Source organism: Tachypleus tridentatus, chromosome 1 (genome assembly GCF_004210375.1).
Source record: "Tachypleus tridentatus isolate NWPU-2018 chromosome 1, ASM421037v1, whole genome shotgun sequence".
NCBI lineage: Eukaryota > Metazoa > Arthropoda > Merostomata > Xiphosura > Limulidae > Tachypleus > Tachypleus tridentatus.
The window spans coordinates 7,602,735-7,623,345 of NC_134825.1; the positions used below are offsets into that span (position 1 = coordinate 7,602,735).

Consider the following 20,611-nt stretch of genomic DNA (forward strand, 5'->3'; position numbering starts at 1 on the left):
ATACAATCATCCCTCCTACAGTTTGGTCTGTTGAATTGTTTTATTGCATCACAGGCCTACAATTTGTGTGCTTGTTCTTGTGATTCTCGTGTTCTTACCAATCGAATAACATAATTAGGCCTAGATGTAGGCTTTTTCAGTAGCCGAAATGTATATTTTTGATATAGGCGTGCTTCTAAGCTTTTCGATCTAAGCGATAGTTCTTAAGTATCAGTCAGTAGGCCTAAGTATACATGCAAGTATCGTGACAACAAGATTACTCTGTGACTACATGTTTACAGCTTTCAGGTTCACGTAATCAGATATTACAAATTTGCAAATTGAACAGTCCACATAAGTGGTTGCAAAAATTATCCCCCATTGGTTGTAAAAAATCTACGCCCCTGTAATATACTATTCACGTGCTTCAATAGTTTCTTCCTTAACATACAGACAAACTGTTAGCTTGACAGCTCGTTTCTAAGTCAACATTTTCCGGTAAAAGATCTGCGTTTTGAAACATCCGGGAAATCACACCCATACACGTTGTCTTTCGCCTATAAGGAAGAATAGGAACTTTATATTTCAGTCTCAGGTTCAACTGTTTATATATCTTTCACTCTAACAACTGATGGAATTGAGTTATTGAGAGAATGAGATGTAGGTAAGATATTTATTACCTTTATATTGTTACTACAAAACTGAAAATAAGATTAAAAAGGTGTCGGTAAAATCGTATTCTACATCGGTTTTATACAAGTAGTATATAATACCCGTGCCATTGCGCACTAGTACATTTTATTACAATTCAGTCTAATTGATAAACTTAAATGTGATCTGAAATAATTTTAAATTGAGAAGTTTTGCTTGATAGAAGTGTTTTATGTATATATAAATAGACAAATAGTTAAATAATTATTACTGTGTTTTTTTTTTGTGTTTTTCTTATAACAAAGCCACAAAGGGCTATCTGCTCAGCCCACCGAGGGGAATCAAACCCCTGATTTTAGCGTTGTAAATCCGGAGACATACCGCTGTACTAGCGGGGGCTCAATTATTACTTGTTTGTTTGTTTGTTTTCTTTTAGCAAAGCCACAAAGGCTATCTGCTCAGCCCACCGAGGGGAATCGAACCCCTGAGTTTAGCGTTGTAAATCCAGAGACATACCACCAATTATTACTAATAGGCGACTTAAATCAACACTATTAAACAATAAAGAATTTATAGTCATTTAATAAATTTCTGTTTCTGATTCCGGTTACTCATGTATAGCTCAAACAATAAAAATGCCAAATACATATTGTTGTTCTTCTCTTATAGTATTAATTTTTTCAGACAGAATTTAAACAGACAAGAATATTTATGCGATGCTCTGGAGTCTTGAATTAAAAAAAAGAAAGACAAAACAAAAAGAGGCTGCAAGATACTAATGTGCGTTCAATAACGAATGCTAAAAGATAGAAGTATATATCTGTTGATTAATGCCATAACATAAGAGCATGTATATTTACACGAATGGTAAAATATACTATAATATATATATATATATATATATATTGACAGGTGATCAATGTCATAAGATACTAGCACGTATATATTAACGGATAGTGGAACATCGAAGTGCGTGTATGCTAACGTTAGGATTGATAGTAATAGTTTAAAACAACAAGCTGCTGGCGTTTGGTATTAAGAGTTTATTTTCAAACTATAAGTATAAATATAATGGTTAAGACTACCGTAGGAGTTCAGCGTTCGCCATGTGTTAGGTTTAGTGGGTTTTGTTTGGGAACTCTGGATTGACATGTACTTTTATGGAAGCTAGCAATGAAGACATGCGATTTGTATGTGGGGTTTGTAGGTTGGAGAAGAAGTTAGAGGCTGTCCTGTTTAAAGGGGGGTCAATAAATAAAGAAAAGTGTAGACGGTAGGAAATGGTAGCAGGATTTCAAGAAGATATTTAATTTTTTTTACATACAGGTGACATATCAGCTAACAACGGCTTTCACGGAGTTAGAAAAGGTACTATTTGAGTAAAAAGTGGCGAATATAGTTATAATGAGCCTATTATGTCAATCAACAAATTTCAGCCCTTGGCTTCTGCAGATAAGGAATTATTGGAGAGAAGGAAAACGAAAGGGCCAGAGAAGTATGTGAATGATAATGAGGTTACAGTTACAAGTGATTTCTTGACAAGAGATGTGAATAGAATAGTCTGTGGAGTAAATAGGGAGAAAAGAGTTAAATTATGTTACGCAGGGACACAGGTGAAGGATATGTCTGTACGGGAGATGCGATAACAATGGCGTTAGTAGGGATACAGTTTTGTAGGGGCTAATGATGTAGGAAAAGTTAGGCCAGAGGAGCTAATTACCAAGTACAAGGAATTGATAAAAGGATTTAAAGTAAAACTTCATAACGTAATTTAGTCAGGGATATTGTGTAGAATTAAATGTGTTAAATGAAGTTATGAGTAAGTCACTAGGGCTAAATGTAGGCTTAGGCTACAATGAAAGGATGAGCGGATTGGCTTGTTGGACTTGTATGATTAATTCAATGGTAGAAGGAGCATTTTGGAATGGATGGTTTATATTTAAATATAGGAACTGGCTTGTTTGTTAAAGCTATTAACTCAACTGTAAAGGAAGTTTTAAACTAGGACTGGACAGTGATGAGGGCCTAGAAAATTACCTGCAAAAAAATAAGTAGAGAAATATTTAGCACAGGAAATTGGTATAGAGGTAGTTATAAGGATAGGTTTAATTATAGGCCCGGCATGGCCAGATGGGTTAAGGTGTTCGAAACGTAATCCGAGGGTCGCGGGTTCGAATCCCCGTAACACCAAACATGCTTGCCCTTTCAGCCGTGGGTGCGCTATAATGTAACTGTCAATCCCATTATTCATTGATAAAAGAGTAGCCCAAGAGTTGGCGGTGGGTGGTGATGACTAACTGTCTTCCCTCTAGTCTTACACTACTAAATTAAGGACGGATAGTGAAGATAGCCCTTGTGTAGCTTTGCGCGAAAAAAAGAGGTTTAATTACTGTTGTTGTAATGCTGGAAGTATAAGAAATAAAACATGACGTTAGAGCATTGGTAGGAATGGAGGAATAATAGGTACAAACATGATTAAACATCGTATAACACGAAAGGCGAACCTTTCTTCTTCGGGGAAAAACTGGGAATAATGATGTAATCGAATAAGTGCTACATAAGTGGACTTGAGCGATATCATGAAGATTATCTGATCTTCCAGGGAATGTTTGATATATTGTTTCATGTGCAGTTTAAATATGTTTCGTTGCAGGTACAATGATTTCAGCGACGATAGCGTTATATAAAAAAGATACTAAGGATAGATAGAAAGGAGATCAAACAAGATGACTACATTAGTTCCAAACTGGTTAGTAAAAAAATTGAAAAGTTTAAAGAACAATAAATGTTTTGAGCTATATAATATTATATATATATATATATATAATATTTTCTCAATGGTTTTGAAGGACGTTAAAGATCGGATATGTGAACCACTTGCTACTATTTTGTTATCAATCTTTCAATAGTTAGTAAATATCAGGGGATTGAAAGTTAGTTAAACTTACTCCTCTTTTCAATGGAAGTGATAAAAATTGTCCCAGTAATTCTAGACCCATTAATCTTACATCAATTATGGGAAAAGTTTTGGAAAATGCTTTGAAAAGTCAATTAACAAATTTTAGGATTTTATTTGGTAGTCAACATTGTTTCACTAAGAGAAAATCTTGCCTTATAAATCTTATGACATTCTTTGAAAAGGTTTCTGCTAATGTAGATGAGGGTAAGAGTGTACACATGACGTATCTAGATTTTCAGGAAACATTTGACAAAATGTCAAATAAAAGGCTTGTACAAATTATTTCTATAGGTGTGGGGGATAAATTAGCAAATTGGATAGAAAATTGGCTGGATGGAAGAAAGCAGAGGGTTTTTAAAAATGGAGTTCAATCAAATTGGATTAATGTTACAAGTAGCGTACCTCAGGTCTCAGTCTTGGAACCTTTGCTCTTTTTGACTTACATCAACGACACAGATGGCATTAAGGTCTTGGATGTTGCTAGCTGTGAACAGGATGCTGTTGAATTGCAATGGGAATTATATCATTTAGTGAGCTGGGCAAATAAATGGAAGATGGATTTTATTTATAATAAATGCAAGATGTTGTGTGTAGGTTATTGTAATTGAATTACAAGTATCATATAGATGGAGATAACCTTAAGACTTCCATATAAGAAAGGAATCTTGGTATAATAGTGTTAGTCTCTAAAGCCATCCAAACAGTGTGCTGTTGCTAGTGGTTGGGCAAATAGAATTTTAGGTTATATCTACAGAAGTATTGAATACAAGTATAAAGAGGTTATAATTTTAACTGTACAGGTCTCCAGTTAGATCATATTAGGAATGCTATGTTCATTTTTGAGCTCATTACCTTAGGAAAGATACTAAACTGGTGGAAAGAGTTCAGAATAGGGTTACTAGAATGGTGTCTGGGATAGAGGATTGCATATGAGGAAAGAATGAAATTTCTCAAATTTTGTTTCAAGTGAGAAAAAAAAAGAGTTGAGGGAGTGGATAACATATTTAACAGTGAGAATAGCAGGCTTAAGGAACACAAATACAAATTTTTGGTAAAGTCATCTTCATCTTAGTCAGTTTTATTTTTCTGACAAGATAACAAGGTACTTGGTCTTTTTAATGGGTTGCCGTCGGATATTGTGAAAAACAGTAAATTTACTTTAGAGAAAGCTTGATACGTATACAAATGATAGGAGCTGGCGTTGATATTGAAAAAAAAATATTTATAAATAGTTTAGAAGGTGAAACAGCCAAAATGTTCCAATAGATTTTATGTTTAAAAACGTTTTGTTATGTTATTAATGAACAGTAGAATAGCGTGTATGTACTAATGAATGGTAGAAAGTACTAGCATGTATATGTTAACGAATCATAGCAGATATTAACATGTATTTATTAAAAACATTAGATTATACTACTTTGTACATATTAAAAAGTGGTATAAGGTATTACTATGTATGTTTTAAAGAGATATCCACTGTCCTGTCCATTATGTTGTAAAATCCCAGTTAAGTTCTTTTTCTTGGGTGTGGTTTCATTGATGTGACCTACCTGTGATTTCTATGTCAGAATGTTTACACCTCTAAACATTTTCAAATTCACTTATATAATATGTATATAAAAATATATATCATCCTAAACGGAAATAAATCATAAATAGATAATTGTAGGTAATTAATTGTTATGAACAAGCATCCTTCACCCAAAATATCGATCGAAAAGACGTACAAAATAACAAACGAAACATTTAAGCTCAAATCTAGCAATATAACTGCACAAAAATATTCATAAGTGTAAATGCAGATTAAGTAAACATTCTAATATCGTTACAAAATGGTGGCGAACAATCAATATCCCTGTTTAAAGCTCTATACAAATGTAATAAATGTCATTATAACAGTTATATTGTCATTAGTGAGTGTTGTTCTTGGTTTTCCCATATGAGTCTGTAGTACACAGCCGCTAACATATTTTCTATCATCTGATAGGGAGGTGATGTTGCATCAGAAACATTTCGACACTCAGTAATTCTGGTGACTCTCTTCACATAGCAGGGTTAAGTTAAACTGTTCTTCAAGTGATTGTTGGTCGTTATTTAGATGGTTTGAGAGCAACATTGCTTGTGTGATAACTTATGTAGGAGGCTTTAAACACTTTGTAAACTCATGGATCATTGAAATTTGAAATGACCTGCCTAAGAAATATTCTTGGATTTCAAACTTGGATTTTTGTAATAATATTTTCTTCTGTCAGATTGTGATCTTCTTTGACAGAAATTAATATATATAGAAAGCTGCATCTAGGCCTAGCATAATTTTTCTTTAGAGGCGATTTTTGTAATTTTTGTTTCAAAACATTTCATTTGTTATTTTATACACTCTTCTATTGATATTTTGGGTTTATAACGCATATATATATGCATATAACTTCTGCAGGACATAACCTTTAAGATACTTTTGAATGATCTCAGTTATATAGTTATAAAATAGACTCACAAATATCTGGCTATCAAATAACTTCTAAATCAGTCATATAGACGTTAAACAAAAATTCGTATATAAACAAATAAAGAGTTTTAGCACGTTATATTAAACAAATTTTGAAGGTTTACCACGTCATTACAATCCATGTCACCACGTCCTCTGTTTTAACATCCATGAAAGTTGACAATTCTTCATAGCAAAAGGCTCCACCATAAGATTTTCATGTTAAACCCCACCACCCATCTCTGGACCGTTTCATAATCAATCTTTTTTGCGAGATCAACGGTTTCCCATCACTCGTTTCAACAGTCCTATCCATATGTTGTGTTGTCTTCATTTTTCTTGTGTAGTCACACGTGTTTTCTTGGTTCTAGTTGTATGGCTACACATTATGTAGTCATTTTACTTGCGTAATAACACATGCTATGTTTTCTTTATTTTATCTCTGTGCAGCCACACACGTCACTCTGTCTTTATTTTATTTTTGTTGTGTTTTTGTTTGTTTGTTTTTGAATTTCGCACAAAGCTACTCGAGGGCTATCTGCGCTAACCGTCCCTAATTTAGCAGTGTAAGACTAGAGGGAAGGCAGCTAGTCATCACCACCCACCGCCAACTCTTGGGCTACTCTTTTACCAACGAATAGTGGGATTGACCGTCACGTTATAACGCCCCCACGGCTGAAAGGGCGAGCATGTTTGGCGCGACGGGGATGCGAACCCGCGACCCTCAGATTACGAGTCGCACGCCTTAACACACTTGGCCATGCCGGGCCATTTTTGTAGTCGCACGCTTCATATCATATTTATTTTTATTGTGTAGTCACATGTCATGTAGTTATACACGTCACGTCATTTTTTTCCTTTTTAGTCACACACTTACTTGTGTAGTTAAACGTCATGTTCTTTATTTTTCTTGCTCAGTCACACACGTCACACTTATATAACTTGTTTAGTCAAACAAGTCATTTTACGTGAGGCCCGGCATGGCCTAGCGCGTAAGGCGGGCGACTCGTAATTCGCGGGTTCGCGCCCCCGTCGCGCTAAACATGCTCGCCCTCCCAGCCGTGGGGGTGTATAATGTGACGGTCAATCCCACTATTCGTTGGTAAAAGAGTAGCCCAAGAGTTGGCGGTGGGTGGTGATGACTAGCTGCCTTCCCTCTAGTCTTACACTGCTAAATTAGGGACGGCTAGCACAGATAGCCCTCGAGTAGCTTTGTGCGAAATTCCAAAACAAACAAACATGTACATTTTATTTTTACATGTTATGTTATCATTTATTTTGCTACTAGTCATGCATATCACATTGTCATTATTTTCCACACATGTCATACTGTTTTTATCTGTGTAATCAAACATCTTTCTTTCATTATCCTCATGTGGTTAACATATGTTAAGTGTTAAAATACATATCTTCACATATGATTATTGTATTAAGAAAGATAAGGCATCCGAAATGAGTCCTCAGAAGGAAACCCACTTGTAGAGAAATATATATGTAAAAACGGCTCGTTTGGGTTGAGAACCTGACGATGACCGAAGAAGGTCGAAACGTTATTCACTCCTCTACGTAAAAATTTTTCTCAACCCAAACGAGCCGTTTTTACATATATATACATATATAATCCTCAGAAGGGTTTAATACCAAGGAATTGTGAGAAATTAGCCAAGATTCAAAAACCTTAAGACCCGACATGGCCAGGTGGTTAGGGTGTTCGGCTCGACGGTTCAAATTCTTGTCACCGAACATCCTCGCCCCTTCCGACTATGGAGGCGTTATAATGTGACGGTCAATCCTTCTACTCATTGGTAAAAGAATAGTCTAAGAGTTGGTGATGACTCCAATCTTTCACTGCTAACTTAGGGACGACTAGCAAAGATAGCCCAGATGTAGTTTGGTGCCGAATTCCAAACAAACGAAACTGAAAAAAACCAAAAAAAAACACTTTCCACTAGTTTTGTGATTTTGGAATATGTATAAATTACATACTTTACTCTTGTAACTAATTATTAAGTAAAACGTAAAACTGTAAATTTTGGCTAATTTTGTCCAAGAAGGCGGTGTGGGCTGAAAACTATGAAAATCATCCTTATCCTAGACTGCATTTTTTACTAATAACCAAATCGGAAGGAAAGAGATGTCACGTGGCTTTTTTTATGGTAATCTGTGAATATTGTCACCAGTCTTAACAGATGGCAAGTTTAGCTGTAACCATTACTTTAAAAACTATGTGTCGTTTTCACAAATTTCTTTCAAAATCTCCAATACATCTGTGCAAATACCTTCCTTTTGAAATTTCTTTCTATCGTCGATAACGGCAGGTATTCTTTGACGGAAATTACTGTTGTTTTGGAATTAGATATTATTTTCAATAGGTTTGCAAAAGGTTTTTATGATTTTCGAAAGTGAATAATGCATATAGAATAAAAGAAAGGAAACTAAAGAATTTTCATTGTTTTCAGAATAAAGTCCAACGATCAACAGTTATATTCCACCGTGAGATCTATGGAGAAGTTTAATAATAGTAAAATAAACTCTTAGTTGATCATAAAATCTACTGATAAAACACTAATGAAGTTACAGCAAGAGATGTTGACAAAGAACATAACCTTCATCGAACTTGTCGGGGATGAATGTTGTCACATTTATAAGAAGAGTTGTCAACAGATAGAATAATCATCATTCAATCTACCAAAAGAAAATAATTTTATAGTTATGAGAACAGTTGTCTACAAAGAACATAACCATTGACCAAATTACCAAAGGAAAACATTGCTGCATTGTGGAAAGAATTGTCTACAAAGAACATAACCATCATTCGTCATAGTCACAGCAAACATTTGGTTGAGGAGAAAGTCGTCAATAAGCGGTTTCATCACATTCCAACTTGTACATTGTAGATATTACAATAACAATAGAAAAAGCTGGCACTAAAGATTATTACCATAATCTAACCTACCGACACTGTTACTTATATAGAGAAACTGATCAAACAACGAACAGCTAAACCGTCTTTCGTTTTCGTCAAACAAGTTTTTAAAATCATGAAATGAATGACATGTAGAATAAGTCATATCATTTACACTGAAAAATTAAGATAACAAACTGATGTTTAAACCAGCTAAACTAAAATTACATTAAAATAATAGAAACTGTGGTGATGTATCGTTTATAAGTCAAAGGAGAAAGATAATTAAAATTAGTGTGAACTTAAAAATCCACAACAGGATTAGGCGATAAAGATGAATGTGTTTGTTGTGTGTCTACTTCTTACTTGTGACCTCATTAAAGCACAAAACTTGACAGTGGGTAAAGTAAACACATCTATTCAAACTATTACCATGAGTGGTGAGGTCGAAGGGAATGACTCGTACAGTTTTGAGTTTCTCAACTGTTCCAAAGTTACGTTCAGAAAAGAAGAATTTTACTTTGTGAATAACCACACTGTCTCCATTCCAATTTACAATAAGGTCTATAATGACTCATGGTATAGGATAGAAGGAGAAGACGTGGTGGTTTGTCAGTTATATTTCCCCATGCTTGTGCCTTATATGGCGTATATAACATTTGTTGGATTAGGAATTTCTATACTTTGTCTTATGCTTCATTTTATTATTTTGTTATACATCCCGTACTTCCGAAATACCGCAGGAAGGAACCTTGCTTCCCTTGTGTTATCCTTGTTGGTTGCCTTCAGCGCATTTCTTGTCGGAGAAGTGGGTTTTATTTCACCTTCTGATTGCAACAGAGTTGCTGTTGTAACATATTATTTTTTTCTCGCTTCTCTCTTCTGGATGAATGTTTTAGCTCTTGACGTGTTCAGAACTATCAGACTTGGCGCTAAAGAATTCCGTGTGGTCAGAGGGAAACAATGGCGAAGATTTTTGATCTACTCACTCTATGGCTGGGTAAGCCCTCTGGCGATAGTTATATTTGCTGTAGCAGTAGATGAAAGTGAAAACTTCTCAGAAGAATTTAGACCAGGGTTCGGCCTATTCTCTAATTGTTGGTTCAGTCACAGAAGTGCAATTTTAGTATTTTTCGCTGTTCCTATGTTGGTTACCATGGTTGCCAACGTCGTATTTTTCCTAATGAGTGCATACTGGATCAAGACCGCAGGAAGTACGATAAACGCTCTCCAAGGCAAAACACCTCGGAGAAACTGTGTTGTGTATTTCAGGTTAGCTGTCATACTGGGGCTTACGTGGATAGTTGGACTTATTGCTAGTTACTTAGATATATATTGGCTAAAGTGTGTGTTTGTGTTATTAAATTCAAGTCAAGGTTTGTTTATCCTTCTTTCATTTTCCTGCACAACCAATGTAAGCGCTTACATTCGAGTTAAGGCTTTTGCTGCAACAAGAAGGTTCAGGGACACCAACCACCAATCTCCTCCAGACCTACTGTTACATGCCTCACGGATTTCCAGAAATACAGTAATAGAACCGTTAGAGAACACTCAACAACCCTCAACACCTTCAGAAAATAGAGAAATAAATACCATATAGCCAAGGATCAAAGAAAACCCGGAATTAAGGTTAACAAAGTGAGTTTGAAACTTACCGTTGTTGGGCGTATGTTTTAGGTACTAGAGTGTGAATGGGTACAAGATTATAATGAGAATTAAATAAAGCATGGAATTAAATACCTTGTGGTCAGGGATCAAATAAAGCATGGAATTAAATACCTTGTGGTCAGGGATCAAATAAAACATGGAATTAAATACATTGTGGTCAGGATCAAATAAAGCATGGAATTAAATACCTTGTGGTCAGGCATCAAATAAAGCATGGAATTAAATACCTTGTGGTCATGGATCAAATAAAGCATGGAATTAAATACATTGAGGTCAGGGATCAAATAAAGAATGGAATTAAATACATTGTGGTCAGGGATCAAATAAAACATGGACTTAAATACCTTGTGGTCAGGGATAAAATAAAACATGGAATTAAATACATTGTGGTCAGGGATCAAATAAAGCATGGAATTAAATACATTGTGGTCATGGATCAAATAAAGCATGGAATTAAATACATTGTGGTCAGGGATCAAATAAAACATGGAATTAAATACCTTGTGGTCAGGGATCAAATAAAACATGGAATTAAATACATTGTGGTCAGGGATCAAATAAAGCATGGAATTAAATACATTGTGGTCATGGATCAAATAAAGCATGGAATTAAATACATTGTGGTCAGGGATCAAATAAAGCATGGAATTAAATACCTTGTGGTCAGGGATCAAATAAAACATGGAATTAAATACATTGTGGTCAGGGATCAAATAAAGCATGGAATTAAATACCTTGTGGTCAGGCATCAAATAAAGCATGGAATTAAATACCTTGTGGTCATGGATCAAATAAAGCATGGAATTAAATACATTGAGGTCAGGGATCAAATAAAGAATGGAATTAAATACATTGTGGTCAGGGATCAAATAAAACATGGACTTAAATACCTTGTGGTCAGGGATAAAATAAAACATGGAATTAAATACATTGTGGTCAGGGATCAAATAAAGCATGGAATTAAATACATTGTGGTCATGGATCAAATAAAGCATGGAATTAAATACATTGTGGTTAGGGATCAAATAAAACATGGAATTAAATACCTTGTGGTCAGGGATCAAATAAAACATGGAATTAAATACATTGTGGTCAGGGATCAAATAAAGCATGGAATTAAATACATTGTGGTCATGGATCAAATAAAGCATGGAATTAAATACATTGTGGTCAGGGATCAAATAAAACATGGAATTAAATACCTTGTGGTCAGGGATCAAATAAAACATGGAATTAACTACATTGTGGTCAGGGATCAAATAAAGCATGGAATTAAATACCTTGTGGTCAGGGATCGAATAAAACATGGAATTAAATACATTGTGGTCAGGGATCAAATAAAGCATGGAATTAAATACATTGTGGTCAGGGATCAAATAAAACATGTAATTAAATACATTGTGGTCAGGGATCAAATAAAGCATGTAATTAAATACTCTGCAGTGAGCAGTGAAATAAAGAAAGTAAAATTAAGAAACTTGAAATATTACTTCATTTTTGTAAGTTCATAAATCTTGTGTGTAAATGTGAATATATGTGTATGTGTATTCAGAAAAAGTCAATTTTGTATTTGTTCTACATTAATTTTCGTTTAAAAATTTGATTTTTTAATGAACTGAGGTACTTCATTTTGTTAACACGTTTACTCTAAAAACTTTCCATTAACATTAGAAATACAAATAAGGAGTACGTTATATTAAAACGATGTTGGAGTCCAATCAAGTCATTAAAATCGATGTCGTCACATTCGGTCGTAATTTACTTGACGACTGTGCATTTTAAAAACAGTACTGTAGCTTAGTTCCCATTGTAAAATATTCTGTCGTGAGGTTCTTATGGTAAAAACGAACCACTCATCTTTGTATGCTTTCCCTAATTCAGCTAAGTGGCCTGTGTTTCTCCTCCAGACAGATATCGTATATTGGTGCTGCTGCAACGCCACTGGCACTCAGGCGACTTTTCCCGCTGATCTTTGTGTCCGCAGATTTCCACCTGTTACAAAAGACTATGCTTTTTTACTGCAGCTAGTTTTGTACTTAATATATCAAAGTACATGGTATATCCCCCGTCTTGAAATTTCTAAATCCCTCGATCTGAAGACTTTGTATTGTCTGATACATACCTTTCGTATCTTAGTATCAAACAATGTAAAATGTAGTTATAATAGAATATGGTCCACCGTCACTGTATTTGTAAAACTTCATTTTTTGATAAAACAAACTTTCGATTTTTTGTGACGTCTTGTTCACAACACCGTATGAGACGTTGTTTAAAATAATCGTAACTTGTAAGGTTTTTACATTAGTGAAATGTTGTTTAAGGCGTTTCAATATTGTTGAAATGTTGTTTCTAATAGTCGTTCTGAACAATAACTTATACAGTGTGTATAACATTTTTGAAATGCTGATTAGAACAGTCGTGTAGAACTAATATGAATTGTGTTTACAGCATTGTCGAAAAATAATAACATTCGTTTATACCATTAACTTGTACACAATTTAAATATAAGTCAATAAATGTTTAAGAAAATAAGACTTGTGTAAGTCATCTACTTACAGTCAAACGTTATTAAATACAACGTTAAGAACATTACATAATATATAGTTTTGGTGTTCTGAAAATGGTGTCATAAACACCGAAACATACTTTTTCAGGGCAAGTCCCAGTTTTTAATAACTATTTGTAATAATTTTAACGATTCATTCCTTTTATTGTAAACAATAATAGCCGTTTATATATTGTTTAGTGCAGTTGTTTATAACGTTAACTTGTTAAAATAATAAAATGATAGTTATAATTAATTATCGAATTACACCTGCACGTCGTAGTTTTAAATAATCATTTATTGTTCACTAAACCTACAAAACTAAATTATTATATGTACTCTGGAATTAGTTTTCTAGACACATTTAAATGCGTGATTGAATTTTTGCCAGTAAACATTTGTTCGTCACCTAATCCAACAAAAAAAATAAACAAATTATAATTAATTATCATTTCTAAAGAACAGCTCCTGATATGGTGCAACTTTAATAATAGGTGTAAAATCCTTCAGTTACAAATCACAAGAAACACAGTTTTAAACTACACTATGTAACAAAATTTTTACTTTTTCTTGTTCCTGCGCAGAAAGTGTTATTTCCCACTTGCTCATGCCTAAAGTGAATGGAAAAGACCTATTTTTCTCTTCAAACTTTGGTTCTGTGACCTGGGAGCGTATAACGAAAACATCATGGGAGACTATATTTGGGGGTTGATACGTGAAAGTGATTTACATTACAGTCGCAAATCACGAAAAACTACTCACTTCCAAACATTTGCGTATAACTTTAGTTTAAATACATGTGAATCTTGATTCATACGTTGTTTGTATTCAGACCTTATGAAAATGTTCAAATTTGCCTGTTTTTACATATAAAATAGGTTAATTTCTAAATGTCATTATCTAGGTCATAAAAGCAAAGTTTGAAGGGAGTGATGGGCATTTTCTGTACTTTACAACATAAGCAATTAAGAAATAACACACACCATCCAGGAACACAATTTGTGTTTCATAATGTGATTTAAGGCATTAATAACCTCCCCTCTTTCTCACACTCAGTACAAACCAAATGTCTTGGACACCATTTGACCTATCAGTTGCTTCTCTTGGAACTTGATCCTTTGTCAATGAGGTTATCCAAATGGATACTATCAGAAACTCAGATTTAATCACTAACACTCTCTTCTTGGTTTGTGATGACTTTGGTGCTTTATAAAAAGTATATACAACTTTAGATACATTTAACAAAAATACTGTTTTCCTGTAATACAAATACTTATAATTTTGTATTACATTCATGGGCAATAGTAAAAATTCAGTAGCTTGTCTTCTTAGATTTTATTTAACATTTAAAGAATATCTGATAATACTTGTTGTGACTGACCACTTTGTGACTCAACAATGTGTTGTTTTTGAATAGCACTTATGTAAAATGCAAGAAAGGCTAAAAACAGGTACTTCGCTGATATCCAACGATTTCTCAAATCAAGGAGAAACTACTTTTGTCAAATGAATTTTTACTGTTCTTATTTCGGTCCAAATTATTAACAAAAATGGTTAGTTTTTAATAATATAATATAGTTTATAATTATAAACTTGCCAGTAAAATGGATGTGTAAAAACAGTTTTCCTCCCTTTATATTTGCAAGAAACCAAACAGATGAAGAAGAAATGTGGAAAAAATCAAATATTTATTAAGACAAAAATAGTGCTTTTATTTTCCAGTGAATTTGTTAGTTTTCATAAAGACCATCTGAGGCTTTGTCCACCACCCTTCAGTTAACATCAGTATTTTGTGTAAAATAAGAGTTGGAATCAGTATTTAGCGAATAGCCAGTTTACCAGCACTAAAAGTTTCTTAGGGTCTTGTCTTTATGTTACACTATGTCATTTTATTTATAATTGTTTCATTTACTTCAAATGGTATCTTCTCTCGAGTCTTTTCACTTTAAAATGATATATACATATATAGCAGGCCAGAATACTTCATTTAGTTTAGTTTTGCAAGTTGTAAAATAACAATTTCAAGCTTTGATTTTTTATAATAAATATTTAAAACGATGTCCAGTAGTAACTGTAATATTCAAATTAAGGTTTGCAGGGTTACTTAGAACAAGTGGTTAAAGAATAAATCTCATAGCATGTATTTATCCAGTAAACAAAGTGATATATAAATCAATTATAGTCTAGCTGTACACAAAGAGACAATCACCTTTTTCATAATAACTGGTAAAATCAATGGTTGAAAGACAAACTAAATTGGCATATTCCAGCAAAACTACATTATACTGTATAAGAGTTGTGGTAAACAATTGAAAACAGTTTTAAATGCCTTTGTTTTAATTCATTTAAAGTAATTTATATGAAATTAATTTAGTTAATTTTGTAAATTTCGAGTATTCCTTACAGATTAATTAAAATATTTAACTTAAAACATCTATTGTGTCAATGACTCTGATACACTTCTGTAAGATATACTGTCAGTGATGTCAAGAAAACTCACTTGTAGAGAAAAATATATATGTAAAAACGGCTCGTTTGGGTTGAGAAAATTTTTTACGTAGAGGAGTGAACAACGTTTCTCTTTCTTTGTGAACCTGATGATGACCAAAGAAGGTCGGAACGTTGTTTGCTTCTCTACGTAAAAATTTTTCTCAACCCAAACCAGCCGTTTTTACATATATAAGATGTACTTTGTACATCTGTCTTGTTTTACTAGAAACCAAAAATAATTGTCACAGAAAAGCCAGTGTACCAGATGATTTTTCAAGTGCCTTAACCAGAAGTACTAGTTAATGTGAAACAACTATTAATTTACTCTCATCCATCTTTAATATCCAAAAAAATAAAAAGGTATGTGTTTTCTTATAGCAAAGCCACATCAGGCTATCTGCTGAGTCCACTGAGGGGAATTGAATCCCTGATTTTAGTGTTGTAAATCCCTTGACTTACTGCTACACCAGTGGGGGGCAAAATGAAAAGGAATTAGAAGTTTAAAAAAACATTAATGGTAGTTAGTATGATTGATGAAATAATTAATACATAATACTAATACACATATATCCTGGCAACTGTCACACCCGCAATATGTCACTAATGCTTTTTGATGCTCTGAATGCGAGTTCATTAACCATGTTTTACCACATGGTTATTCCATGAAAGTACATGGCCCCAAAATTGTGAAATCTCACCACAAAGTACATACTGGAAGATCTCGATACCTGCTGTAAATAAACCAATGTGATCCAGTGGTAAAAGCTGCTATCTACTGTGCAAATTGGTAGTTTGAATCAGACTTCCAGTGAATTACATTTTTATGGAATTTTTAAAAATAAAACTTTGTATAAAAGTTGTTTACTATGTCAGATAGAATATTTTAGTGAAATGTTCTGGGCATTGCTAGGTTTGCTAGCTGCTGAGGTATCCATGTAAGCCTGATATATTTAAATAGAGTAAAACTCCTTTGGACTTTACACAAGATGAGCTTTACCCTAAAATCAACTTAAAACTAAGAAGCATCAGAAGAGGTCCTATTGTCACATTAGTCCATGAAGACTGTACTTGAACTTGAGTTACATTTGTTTTATGGGCCAAATGCTCACAAAGGTATGTACGACATACATACCACCCTGCTACATAAATGACAGTGAAACCTATTGATACTTTATTTGAGCCATTTGTTCTGAACTCATAAAAAGTTAATGGAGAGTATACTTCATGCATCATTGAAGCCAAACCTACTGAGGCCATGTGATAATATAAGGTGCCTATTAGATCAGCCAGGTGTCATCAAAGTTATGTTATGGAATATCAAATCTGTTACAATGTGGATAGGACAAAGCATGGGCTACAAGATATCTTTTTGCAACTGTTGGATATAAAGTTGTCAAGGCAAAGTAGGGAAACAAAGAATACTTATTTTATTTGCATTTGCAAAACCAATGCTGCTGAGGGAATGTTAAGGTTTGAAGTCAATCAACCTCTACTTTAGGACCGGAGTTTTGAGAATTACTAATGAATCCATATAGACAGAACCAGTGAAGAAAGAAAGTAGTAGAAATAAGCTCATACACTCCGTGAGCTCTACACATAAACCACGAATAACCATATCCTGTGTAATCATAGAAGTGAATAACAAACATACTATAGTGAGGTGGACTCATTCAACTTCAAAAATTGGACACTAGAATAACTTTTGAATGAGTTTTTGGGAAAAACACTGCTTTAATAAAGCAATTAGTTGATGAAGTAGCAAAATGAAGAAATCTACAATAAAATTATTTATTTTCCTGGATGAATCAAGATACCTCTACCATGTATTCACATTAAACATTACTAGTACCTCTACCACGTATTCACATTAAACATTACTAGTACCTCTACCACGTATTCACATTAAACATTACTAGTACCTCTACCACGTATTCACATTAAACATTACTAGTACCTTTACCACGTATTCACATTAAACATTACTAGTACCTCTACCACGTATTCACATTAAAGATTAGTAGTACCTCTTTCATGTATTCACATTAAAGATTAGTAGTACCTCTTTCATGTATTCACATTAAAGATTAGTAGTACCTCTACCATGTATTCACATTAAACATTAGTAGTACCTCTACCATGTATTCACAATAAACATTAGTAGTACCTCTACCATGTATTCACAATAAACATTAGTAGTACCTCTACCATGTATTCACAATAAACATTAGTAGTACCTCTACCATGTATTCACAATAAACATTAGTGGTACCTGTACCATGAAAGGGTTGACACTATAGTAAGTTGATTTTACTTCAGTTTCATAACAAAATTAACAATTACTCCTCTCATCTGATGCAATGGGAACATCTTGGGTGATACCAACCTTCCAGGCTGTATTAAATAACAAACTAAACTATTATTTAGAGTTAAACACTTTATATATATATGTAATATTAAATAGAATACTTTACTCACTGTAGAAATTCACACATTAGATTTATCTTTTGTACTGTACTGAGAGTTAACTATTATTGTAACATTTGGTAAATCTCTAATAGAGAAAATCTCACACTACTTATTTTACCAAAAATTATGTTTTTACAGTGCTATAAATAAAATAATATCCTGAGAAAACTTTAACAAAAATGTTTTTTACAGTGGTGTTAAATCAAAATGATAACAAAGCAAATGTTTACCAAAAATATTTTACAGTTGTGTCCAACCAAAATAATGCATGTGAAAAGACTTATCTGAGAGAGTTCAAGCACATAACAGAACTCATTCAGAACAAAAAAATGACCTTTATAAAACATAAAAATGTAGAGTAGTTAAATATTGATTTACTTTTAATTTATAAAGGCTTATGCTTTGTAATTTTTGAATTTCCAAATACCACAGCAACTTCTACTGTCTTATAAACAATGATTTGAACAACCACTAGTTTTTATAGTGGTTACTGCTTAACTTGCAACTTACAATAACCTGAACAAATTACCCAGTGTGAGAGAATGGATGTCAAGTGATCATATCTTGTTATACAAAACACACTATCTTGGTTTTCTCATGGAACTAGGACAGACAATCCAAAATTACTCTGAACCCATCCATTGTTCTACTTTAACAATTTAATAAATTCCATTAATTGTTTTCACACATTTATCACAACCATTCTTGTGCAATTTCTATTTTTAAAACCTAGATGCAAGCTCAGTGAAGTGATGGATTCATTTAATAAAGAACTTCCCAATATCATGCTCTTGATACTTGACTATGTAATAGTTTGGTATATTAAGGTCAAATTGATTATACCGAGAACAAAGGGATATATCTACACAGTAACATGAGATTCAACAAAATATCCACTGTGAGTTCTCTAAATTTGTGAGACCAAAGCATAAAGACTGGAGACATTGGACAAATGAACAACCTCTATTACAAATTAAACACCATATATGTACGTGTTTAAATGCTGGACCAGCAAGTATACTGCATTTTAAGTTGAAACAATATACATCACAATGGTTACCTCTCTCCCCACAAAAAATGTATAAAGTGTGATTGAGCATATTCACACATTACCCATGATTCCCTAAATGAACAACACTTTCCTCAGCCAATGTTTTACATCTCTTTCCTAAAATGCCATGACATTTTTAACCATATATTACCCATTGTCTTCTACTGGATTAGCTTAACCTTAAAGATCAGAGTTGTTTCATTCTGCACTGTTTTAGTCTTTGGTGGTCTGAACTAGTTTGAGCCATGCTAAGTCAATTGTCTGCACAAGTTGTTTTTCTATAAGATTAGCACAAAGCTGTTTTTCTCAAAACCAACAAATTCTGTTAACAATTTTATTGAGTTTCTTCACAGTGAATGATAAACTAAACAGAATTTTGATGGTTAAGGTTCTCTTAGTCGAACAGTATAAGAAAACCAGAAGTGCACATCTAAACTGTACGAGATGAAACTAAATCTTTACTCACTAGTGCCTAGGAATCAGTGTAACTTTTATTCATTAACTGTCATGAGTTTATTTAACTATCATGACAATGTAACTGTATTCCATGATTTCATACACCACTTATGACTGAATTTCGTTGCGAGACTATTTTGGACCATCATAAATATAAAGGCTTCTTCTGGAAAAATAACTACGAGTTTCCATTAAATAAAAAAATGTGGTCTAATTAATTTTGGAGAGTTATTTAAAGTTTGGTATTATCATATGATTGAACCTTAAAATGTGTATTGGTGTTTCTTTGTGTAAGGCATATACAACAACATATAATGAATGCAAATTTCTATATAATGAACATGTAGTTAAATATTCATAAAGTCACTATTTTAAAATCCAGCCGAGTCCTTATGACACTTTATTCAATTATTTATGAACTGAAACAGGTTTTTGTATATATACAGTTCTGTACTTGAAGCTTTTCTTAAATCTATACAGTCAGTATTTACTTAACTACGTTTTCTGTTTTAACACGATTTATTATTTAGTCATTATGAGGTCAAAACGTTACACCATGCTCACGTTTCATACTTTAGTCAAACATAATAAACAAAATCTCTTCTACCTATGATACCATAAAGGATTTCATTTTAACAGAAAGCTGTCAAACTATTTTTATTTAGTATCAAAATAAACTTTAAAAATCCAATTATGATTGTATCATCTGGTCATGTTCAATTCCCTTACCTGTCTGATCTTTCTTAATTATTTCTTATCCTAAGAAAAAAAACAACACAACAACAAATACATAATGTTTCAACCCAATCACAAAACACTGAATGGTGAGATGCAATTTTGTCACACCAAAGAACTAATTTTAAGAGTTCAAATTTGGAGTTATTATATTAATTACTACAGATATAAGCCAGACAGCTCATTTCAATATAGTGTTCTTTTAGCAACTTAACTTACAT

General features: G+C 33.2%; 1 protein-coding gene across 6 annotated transcripts; it reads left to right on the plus strand.

Annotated features, from left to right (window-relative positions):
• Window positions 1-461: 461 nt before the first annotated feature.
• Window positions 462-15,627, plus strand: LOC143237317 (G-protein coupled receptor Mth2-like). 6 transcript variants are annotated; one of them, XM_076476773.1, is made up of 4 exons: window positions 471-643; window positions 3,284-3,379; window positions 8,534-10,617; window positions 14,839-15,627. In XM_076476773.1, exon 3 carries the CDS (start codon window positions 9,314-9,316, stop codon window positions 10,577-10,579), a length of 1,266 nt encoding a protein of 421 aa, XP_076332888.1. In that variant the 5' UTR covers window positions 471-643; window positions 3,284-3,379; window positions 8,534-9,313; the 3' UTR covers window positions 10,580-10,617; window positions 14,839-15,627. The 6 variants fall into 6 exon arrangements, with proteins under 6 accessions (XP_076332812.1, XP_076332888.1, XP_076332748.1 ...); XM_076476633.1 differs by lacking the exon at window positions 14,839-15,627 and adding an exon at window positions 12,555-13,467; XM_076476472.1 differs by lacking the exon at window positions 14,839-15,627 and having other exon boundaries at window positions 472-643; window positions 8,534-10,716.
• The last annotated feature ends 4,984 nt before the right edge of the window (window positions 15,628-20,611 follow it).